The sequence below is a fragment of the Alosa pseudoharengus genome, unplaced genomic scaffold (genome assembly GCF_046254945.1).
Source record: "Alosa pseudoharengus isolate Yale_2024_CS ecotype anadromous, Long Island Sound unplaced genomic scaffold, YU_APseudo_1.1 YU_APseudo_1.1_scf_7, whole genome shotgun sequence".
NCBI classification, from domain to species: Eukaryota; Metazoa; Chordata; class Actinopteri; order Clupeiformes; family Clupeidae; genus Alosa; species Alosa pseudoharengus.
Genome location: NW_027468859.1, coordinates 36,956,702 through 36,966,478, shown reverse-complemented (window position 1 = coordinate 36,966,478; position 9,777 = coordinate 36,956,702). Strand labels below are relative to the sequence as shown.

General features: G+C 41.6%; 1 protein-coding gene across 1 annotated transcript; it reads left to right on the top strand.

The window, feature by feature from the left end:
• The first annotated feature begins 354 nt into the window (after window positions 1-354).
• On the top strand, window positions 355-9,497 carry LOC143110129 (zinc finger CCCH-type antiviral protein 1-like). The gene is made up of 8 exons (XM_076272969.1): window positions 355-430; window positions 757-898; window positions 1,654-1,789; window positions 2,307-2,427; window positions 2,640-2,724; window positions 4,351-4,459; window positions 5,091-5,211; window positions 9,317-9,497. Exons 1-8 carry the CDS (start codon window positions 376-378, stop codon window positions 9,370-9,372), a joined length of 825 nt encoding a protein of 274 aa, XP_076129084.1. The 5' UTR covers window positions 355-375; the 3' UTR covers window positions 9,373-9,497.
• Window positions 9,498-9,777: the final 280 nt, after the last annotated feature.

Sequence of the window (9,777 nt, the reverse complement as noted above, 5' to 3'; positions counted from 1 at the left end):
ATGTGGCAGATTATTACAAAATGTGCCAGATTATAAAATGCAACAGTAATTGCATAATAAAGTGAAACTTAATTACATTTCGTCTTGTTATTACTTTCTGCAGTGTTATCGCATAAGTGGTGTAGCACATCCACCTCAGATGTTTTCAAAGTTTCTTCCTTTGATTGTCTTGTCTGAGTCAGGTCCATTGACTAGCACAGCTTGTTAGTGTTGTGTGACCTTATTCCTGGGAGCTTGTCTCTGAGCAGGTTGCTCTGCTAGTCCTTGTGCATGTCTACACAACTGGGCCTGTATGACGGCTTCAGTCCCGCAGGCCTAGTAGAAATACCTGTTCATAGAATGAAAGTGAAAGAATTTATATTTTGCCTTGGTTAAATGTGGGTTGTGTTTTCTGAAGCGATCATGGCTTCCCAATGCGACTCATCAGACGGTACGTTTATTTTATTCATAAAGGGTTAGGTAAAGTGTCTTAAATCTCCAATCTACAGGTTTATCTCCACTAACCATCAATAGGTTTAACAGGACGAATTAGTCAACAGGACAAACTGGGTATTAGCATATGAAACCAACAGCATGCACCACCTCAACAGATGAACAAGAACACACACAAATGCTCTTCAAATAGCAGTGCTAGTGCTACTGCCCTGGACTTACGCCACATCAAGACATTGAACATCATTTAGATTAGTCGTTGGTTGTGTGTTGTGTGCAAAAGAGCAAGATCAGTCCTGTACACCCCGGTGTGACCTGTTTCAGATCAGCTGAAGAATGGTGAGCTGTTTAAGTGGCAGTTAAATGGTGGCCAAGGCTGGATGGACATAGCAAACGACCTCATCCTTGAGGCGCACTACTCCAAACCGAACACAGGGGGCATCACACTCCACAATACACCCTGGGGGTGAGTGGGCATGCAGTGCACCACATATATGTACATCCCTCCTACTGTATAGTACTCTATTAATGTGCTGTACACACTGTATACACATATACATATCCATACTGCTCTTATAAAGTACTGGATATGTACTTTATATATCCTTACTGAGTACTATACACATATTTATACTGTTCATACTGCACTATTTGACTATACTGTTCACAATGCACTATTACCGTATTTTCCGGACTATAAGTTGCACCAGTCAAAAAATGTGTCATGAAGAGGGAAAAAACACATATATAAATATATATATATGTTGCACCTGAGTCGCAGGACCAGCAAAACTATGAAAAAAAGTGTGACTTATAGTCCGGAGAATACGGTTTCTACTGTATATTATCCCCTTACATGTACCGGTACATGCTCTGCACTTTACTGCTTTTCTTTGCACTTCTGGTTAAACGCTAACTGCATTTTGTTGGCTCTGTTCTTGTATTCTGCACAATGACAATAAAGTTGAATCTAATCTAATATAGGAACTGTAATGGACAAACCTTTAACACTGATACTGTAACCAGCACTACCATGATTGATTACTACAACTACTAATACTACTAAAAGTAATAATAAACATATTAATAATAGTATTAATAATAATAATAATAATAATAATGTTAACAATAATATATCTGCTACAGAAATAGTAATAGAGACAAATAAAAGTTAAAAGGTGGAGAATGCGCTGTTCATTTCTCCCCTGACGCACGCTGCAGGGCCATCTCTATAGATTTCCAGCTTCTGCAGGTGCGTCACAGACTGGACGTTCAGGTGCGTCGCCTGAGTTCCCCTCACACAGCGTGGAGCTGGTTCTTCAAGAGCGACGAGGGCTGGAGTCAGTACGGAGACACGGTGGGTGAAGTGTCAGGCTGACTTCAGCACATTCATGTGGATGTGTATCTACACTACAGAATGTGTGTGTGTGTGTCAGGCTGACTTCAGTATACACATGTATGTGAATATCTATGTATGTACTGTACATATGTATGTACACTACAGTTTGCATGTGTGTATGTATGTACGTGCTTCTGTGTCTGTGTGCGTGTGTGTGAATATGTGTGTGAGATTATGCTTGCATATACTGTATATCTATTTTGATATATCTTACTGCACCAGTTGAACTATCTTTCCATATCCATACATCATCTGGTATGCAGTATGAATGATCAGTTTGTTTGGCATCTCACCAGCTCCATCCCAAGGGAAGTTGACTTGACGAGGAAGGTTCTCGTGCTAAATTCCCAGACTGAATTGTATAACTCAACCACATTCTTGTTTGTCTTGTGTCTAGCCTATGGTGTGTACATTGTGTACCTAACCAACAGTGTTAGCTGTGAGCTGGTGTCTGTGTTCTTGTGTTCTCTCTCAGGATCCTCAGGGCAGATGTTCAAAGGTTAACAGCGCCACTCTTGAGTCGGAGTATCAGAAGAATCAGCAGGGCTCCTATCAGTTCAAATTCAGCTCGTACACCTACCAGATCACATTCAGAGGTTGGTGTCATTGTGTAACTTGTGTTGTGTTGACCGTGCAGTTTAGGCCTGTGCAGGTCTGGGCTCAAACCTCTGATTAGGAGGCAAATGTGCAAGGGTGTCAGCTTTTGGACAGCATAATTGATAAGTCATCCAGTTAGAACTGAAAAAGGTTGAATAATTTGAATATGAGGTCCCTATGCACACATTTTTAGTTTCCCTTTCCCTTTCAGACATGCATCAGGAAAACATAAGGACTGGCTGTAGAAGACAAGTCAAACGCAGGCCCTGCTATCTAGATACTCAGAGTCCTGTGCAGTGAGTGTGCACCTCTTGTTTTCAAAGATGCAGTTTTGTGTACACATAAGATAATTTCTTGAGGTAAATTAACTTATTTTATCTTATATCACAGGACTAATGCTACTCTGCCTTACTCTTGACTATTTTGTTTCTTATGACCTGTCGGCATTGTTGAAATAGGAGTCATATATAATTTGAAACATCTTTAAACTCAACTTTGAGCTCTTCGATTTGAAACACTGTTTGTCATCTTCTTCATCTGTTGGAGCGTTCGGATTAAGTTTGTTTGGACCATCAACAGAGTTTCTGCTGTTCCGGTTCATGTTTTGCAGATAACAGGGTTTCTGCTGTTCCGGTTCATATATAATGTTTTGCAGATAACAGAGTTTCTGCTGTTCCGGTTCATAATGTTTTGCAGATAACAGAGTTTCTGCTAGCCTAGAAATCTAGACGCACCCTAGCGGCCAGGGCTAGTCTAGCAACTCTCCGTTGGCTTGTGAGCTCGAAAAATTAAACTTCTATCAGGCCAATCAAATCATGTATAGAGTCGTTAGGCGGGCTTAACATAATGATTGATGGCAGAGTTGCAACAGTTTGGCTTGAATTCCCTGCTACTTGAAAACAAATAAGATAATGTTGCTGTTGGCGAACAGTGTGACATGAGTTAAGCTTTTTATTAAGTTGGCAAAAGTTTGAACTAGCCAACTAGCTCCGCTGGTGGGAAACGCATGGGACTCATAGCGCTGTCCTATTGCGTGCAGAGGGAATTTGAAAGACAACCGATTATCTCGCCCCTCGGACAGAGCACTGTGAACGGTGAGTGCCCAGACCCTACATTTTAATGTGGGTCTGGCTCGTCAGGCTAAGTTTCTGCTGTTCCGGTTCATAATATTTTGCAGATACAGTATATAGATTACGGAGCCCAGGAGGTGTCATTGCAAAATATTGTTATGTCAAGAAAATGTGCGCTCATTTTACTAAATTATGGTCTCCTTTTTCTAGATTCTGTGCACAATTTAGTATATTGTGTGCTCGTTTTACTACATAATGCTCTCATTTTGCTAAATTGTTGTCTCATTTTATTAGATTGTGCTCTCAATTTAGTAAACCGGGCACACATTTTACTATATTTTACAAATATTAAAATGAGAGCACAATTTAGTAAAATGATGCACTATTTAGTTAAACATGTGTAACCTGCAGTGTGTTGAACCTTCGCGATTCAGCCCTGCACACGCCAGGACTCCAACCCGCGAACAGCAGCACATCGGATCGGAAGGCGAGTGCGCTAACAATTGAGCCAATAGCCCAGGCTACTGGCTCGCATGCCAGCAGCACTCTTGAGGCGTCGGGGAGTGAGGTTTACCAACGTTTCACAAGCACAGCTAAGCTAGCTGGCATCCGTTACACATGCTCACAATTTAGTCCAGTGTGAGCACAATTTAGTAAAATGAGCGCACGTTTTCTGGATATACACCAAAAAATATCTTGCAATGACCTCTCCAGGTTTCCGTACAAGATAGTTGTCTTACAGATAATATATCTGCATTATTTCTCTGTATGTGTAAAATTTAACATAAAATATCATGTATTGAAACGCCTCCCTCTCTCTCTCTCTCTCTCTCTTTCTCTCTCTCTCTCTAGAGCTGCACTGACCCGATCCATGAGCGCCATGAGCCTCCTTGGACTCTCCAGCGCCCCCAAGTGGCAGTTCAGTGGAACTGGCAACAAGTGGCACAACTTCCAACACAGGGTGAGGACTCCTCAACTTCACCCCAGCAAGAGACCTTGAGAGCGCTGTTTTCAGAAAAGACCAGAGGCAGATGTTAAGGGGAACAAAGTCAACAGGTTGTATTTTGAATGGCGGAGTAGGCCTGTAAGTAACACAGAATGTGAATTATGGGAAGTATATAGTATAAGTATATAAACTCTTTTGATCCCGTGAGGGAAATTTGGTCTCTGCATTTATCCCAATCCGTGAATTAGTGAAACACACTCAGCACACAGTGAACACACAGTGAGGTAAAGCACATACTAACCTGGAGCAGTGAGCTGCCTGCAACAACAGCGGCGCTCGGGGAGCAGTGAGGGGTTAGGTGCCTTGCTCAAGGGCACTTCAGCTGTTCCTACTGGTTACAAGTCTGAAGAACTAGGCCCTGGCTGCCCCTAAGTAAAAGTACTTCAAATATTTTTTAAACACCTCATTTTTAACCTGCTACAGCAATTGACCGAGGCAGCAGGCAGCTGCCTGCCATTTCCGACACAGCCGTGAAATCTGCATAGTATTTACTTTTACTGTTTATAAATTCTACATTTGATACATCAGAGTTCTGGAGCTGACGCCTCTGGTCATGTTCTAAGAAGTATGTTCTCTTGTTCTCCAGGTTGGAACCAACTTGGAATGTTCCACAGACAGCGTCCTGATTGAGGCTGAGTACCGTAAGAACCCGCAGGGCTCCATGACCTTCACTGTGAGCGGACAGTCCTACCTGCTGGACTTTGCCAGTACGTCCCATCACAGTTTACAACATCACATTTGTGTTCATACATTCAGTTATCACAGTTTACAACATCACATCTGTGTACATACATTCAGTTATCGCAGTTTACAACATCACATTTGTGTTCATACATTCAGTTATCACAGTTTACAACATCACATTTGTGTTCATACATTCAGTTATCACAGTTTACAACATCACATTTGTGTACATACATTTAGTTATCACAGTTTACAACATCACATTTGTGTTCATACATTCAGTTATCACAGTTTACAACATCACATTTGTGTTCATACATTCAGTTATCACTTAGAGAAACAGTCAAGTTGAAGACATTCTTTTTTCTCCACTACTGCATAGTAGAACTAACCTGACTCTCGCCAGATGAATTTCGTTCCGCTTAGCTCCGCCTAGCTTCACTCACATCCATCTGGGACCTCTTCCATTGAGAGTGATTTCTGCAACCGACTTTATGGTACAGCCAATCAGGACGCAGGGCGGGAGTTTCATAGATGTGACATAGCGTAGAAGCGACTGTGAGACTGTTATCAGCGTCACGGGTTGGCTTCGATGTGAGTGGTTGAAGTAGCACGTCAATAGATGACGGACAAGTGGCTTATTCAATAATATGCAAGCATTTTTTGATTAGGCCCAGCCTTCTGAACACTCCAATGAATTGGTCCCAGATGGATGAGTGGAGCTAGGCGGAACGAAATTCATCTGGCGAGAGCCAGGTTATAGTAGAACAGCAACAAAAACAGACTTACTGCCCTCTCTTAGAAACCTACAGTGTATTATAACTTCCCTTAGGGACCGTTCGGTATTTATGGAATGGACCACCGGAGGAAAATAGGGGAGGGTCATGTCTTTTTATTCTTTGTTGAGGGGAGGGTCACCCAACTTTTTTTTAGTCTAAGGGGGAGGGTCACCCAACTTTTGTATTCATGAAAACAGCAAAATTTGGGGCCGTTGCTCACTGGGCCTCGCGTCTGATGGCCCTCGCACCTGGCCAAAGATGACATTAAGCGTTTATTCTTATTACACCATAACCTAATAGGCCCGAGGTATAATTCCAAAGGGGACAGATAGGCTACTGCATTTAAAACTTAACAAGATTGAACAAACCTTCCCGATCTTTGAAATTGCGATCAGTGACTGGCATCGGGTGAACAAAGTTTTTTTTCTGAGTCAGGATATGGCGAGTCAATGTAATTTTATTTGTCCAATGTTGGCCTACAGACCAGTTTCCATAGTGTGTTGCCCCCTGCAGGTAACCCCCAGAACCTAGTCAACGTCAGCCGTTTCTCAGACGTAACCCCAGGCCTAAGCAGTTAAAACCTACGATACCTCCCTGGAGGTAATTGTAGATAGCAGGGACCTACTGTCGAGTGCAGTCGCACGACTTCCCTCTGCGGCGCAGATAACCTAAAGCTCCTATTTTTAAATATCCCCCTTGGAAGTTGATCAGGCTTCCGTGGTGGATTTATTGAGATGTTTATGAAATAAGGAGCGACTACGCCTAGGTCTCGAACAGTTGGCTAACGTGCGAAGATGTTTGACCCTAGAATTTATCTAGAGACACAGGTTATAGGCTACTTCTTGCTTAGGTTTTTAAAGAGTGGAGTTCAGTATAAAGTCACGCTGACCTAAGTCTTAGAAAAGACAGATGAATAACCACAGAAGAGACACGTTATCTTACCCTCCTGCTGGAATTCGTAGGAAAACCAAGAAAAGACAAAAAATACTGCTTGAAGAATTAGATGCCAAGGTTAAATAAGTTCTTTACTTTTCAGCATTTTGGTGATGATAACAAAATGCGGCGTAATATCCACTTGCAGGTTACAATGTTGTAAAAAGAGTAAATCCACAAAATAGGTAAATAGTAAATCCACAAATGGAGAAGAGATTACAATAAAAATGGTAAATCCACAAATGGAGAAGAAGAGAATATACGGATACGGAATAAAAGTCCTCAAAAAGGGAAAAAGTCAGCTGATTGTCATTCTGTAGTCACTCCCTGTCGGAGTAGCAGGTCTGATATCTGCAACAGGTTCCACGGAGTTTCGGTCCGCGACTCAGCCTGGCACGACGTCCAACACTTTGCTTCTCAACGAATTTCGGAGGACGAATTCTAACAACCACACGCGACATCATAAAGCAAAAACCCAGCGAGTTGAAGGAAGGAAAAAAGAAGAAGCAGCCCCGATCATTTAGTTCGACCCTTATTTATACTAGGTAGACTTGTCCTCCCCCACACATTCCTAAGGCAAATCAATCTTTCCCACGACAGTTTAGAACCTTCTAGAAGGTTCCCACGAGGGCTGGGAATATTCTCACGTTAGCTGGGAACATAGCTGGGAATATTCTCACGGCAGCTTGGGAATATAGCTGGGAATATTCTCACAATAGCTAATACATTCTAGAAGCCACTGATCTTACCCAACAATTTAAAATGACACGCATTCACATCCTTCTCCGGGTTACATTTTGGAGATGATACATTACATTCAGGTTTACAGATAGTTTCCAGAGGTTACACAAACAGTTTACATTCAATGGCAATTATAACCATGTAACACATTACATTTAGCAACATACACTTTTACAGTCATCAAGAGAGATCGGTTACATTCTTACAGGTTACAAACACTTATGGCATTAACTCTTCACACAATGCAATCTGAATACATTCATTTGAACAGTTTAATGCACTTTACTCATTTCACAGTTTTGAGACATACAATTCTTTTACATACATAACTCCCTAGACTTTACAAAGTCATGCTACTAAAATACTTGTAATGATACATTTCATTCATCGCACTTTATTATTTATTATGAGGTCATTGTTTGCAGTTATGGTTCATTTTCCATTCTTTTATTCATATTCAATAATCATCAAGTATTTCTGAGGTCAGGGTAATCTGGTTTAATAATCCTGCACATTGTTCAACATCTGCTTCAACACATTCATTCACTTCCACGCTTTCAGGTGATCTTAATTCAAGAGTAGGTTGCAAAGTAATTGGTTTAACATTACGATTCAATTCCTGGTCAGTTTCTTTCCTAATTTGTCTAATCATATTTTCTAGATCAGAGAGATTACCTTGATAGCTAGCGCTGAATCTAGCCTTTCTGCGTTTTCGCCTTGTAAGACGTATTGGTTTTGTGCTACCGCTCTGTGGTCCATACGGTCGGCGACACGTCAATAGAGCACATCTTATGAATAGTTTGAATGTCGTGTGTGTTTCTGCTCATTGACAAATAGCGTTCAGTACAGTGTTCGCCTTTGTTACACTTGGTTTTGTGATGAAGCCTACCCTATGATAAACGGCTTATGACCAAATATGTGACTCAGCTAATGTTATAGGCTATACAATTTCCCCTCTTAAAGACAAGCTGGTGTAGCCTATTAGCCTAGGCCTACTATTAAAATGCACCGACAGTAGGCTACATGTAAAGTAGGCTATCGCATGATTTCATGCACGTAATAAAAAAGGGCCTCGCACCTGTCAAGTTCGCACAGGGCGTCGCACCCCCTTGCGACGGCCCTGCAGCTCCTCCTAAGACAGCGGGGAAAAAGTAAAATAGCCTACTTGATAAACCCGGAAAAAGTTGACAGGTATGTTTCGGTCCCGGTGATTATTTGTGAAATTGTGGAGGAGGAATCAAGGAAGGAGTGGTAGCATGCAAGCTCCCAAATTGACCCAGTACAGAAGGCATCAATAATTTGTTGGGGAGGGTCATGCGTTTTTATTTCACTCACTTTGGAGGGTCATAGAACAATTTCTTGCTGGCGAGGGAGGGTCACGTCTTTTTAGACTAACGCTCCCAAATATCCTCCGGTAGCCCCTTAAATAAATAACGAACAGTCCCTTAGAAACCTACAGTATATTATAACTTCCTTCCAGGGTTCTCATGGAGATGCAGTGTGCCCGTTTGCATGTGTTCTCTTCTGTTTTACTGGCCTTTTCCTCTGAGCAACTGCCTTCTATTTGATGTGCAACTTTTTTCAAGTATACTGCATAGCAGCTCAATCCAAAAATGACATATTTCCTGTGGGTACAATTTCCTAATCTGTTTTGTATGGTTCCTTAATCTCACAGCTATGACGCAAACCAACACCAGCATTGGGACGGTCCGCAGGGTCCGGCGAGTATAAGACTCTCCAAGTTCCACCTCTGGTGCTATGGATTATTGAATTATTAATTAAATTAAATCATGGATTACAGAATAGAAATGTCTTGACAAATGTCTTTGTCTTCAAATAAATCAGCTGCTACTGAATTCTGACCTGTTTCTCCTACAGCCTGTTTAAGAGCAAAACAATTGCAGAAGAGTATTTCATTCTATTATTTTACTATGGTAATAGAACTGATACCAACTTAACACCAAATTGATGCCAAGGGGCTAAAGACTCATTCAAGATTCAGTGATTTCAGTAGCACTAGCATGCTCTCTCATACACAGTGTTGCTATAGCAGCAGCATGCTCTCTCATACACACAGATTCAGTGTTGCTATAGCAGCAGCATGCTCTCTCATACACAGTGTTGCTATAGCAGCAG

Coding starts and splice junctions, on each gene's coding strand:
- LOC143110129 (XM_076272969.1), top strand. CDS start 376: ATGTGGGTTGTGTTTTCTGAAGCGATCATGGCTTCCCAATGCGACTCA. Junction 431..756: donor CCAATGCGACTCATCAGACG/GTACGTTTATTT, acceptor GACCTGTTTCAG/ATCAGCTGAAGAATGGTGAG. Junction 2,428..2,639: donor CTACCAGATCACATTCAGAG/GTTGGTGTCATT, acceptor TTTCCCTTTCAG/ACATGCATCAGGAAAACATA.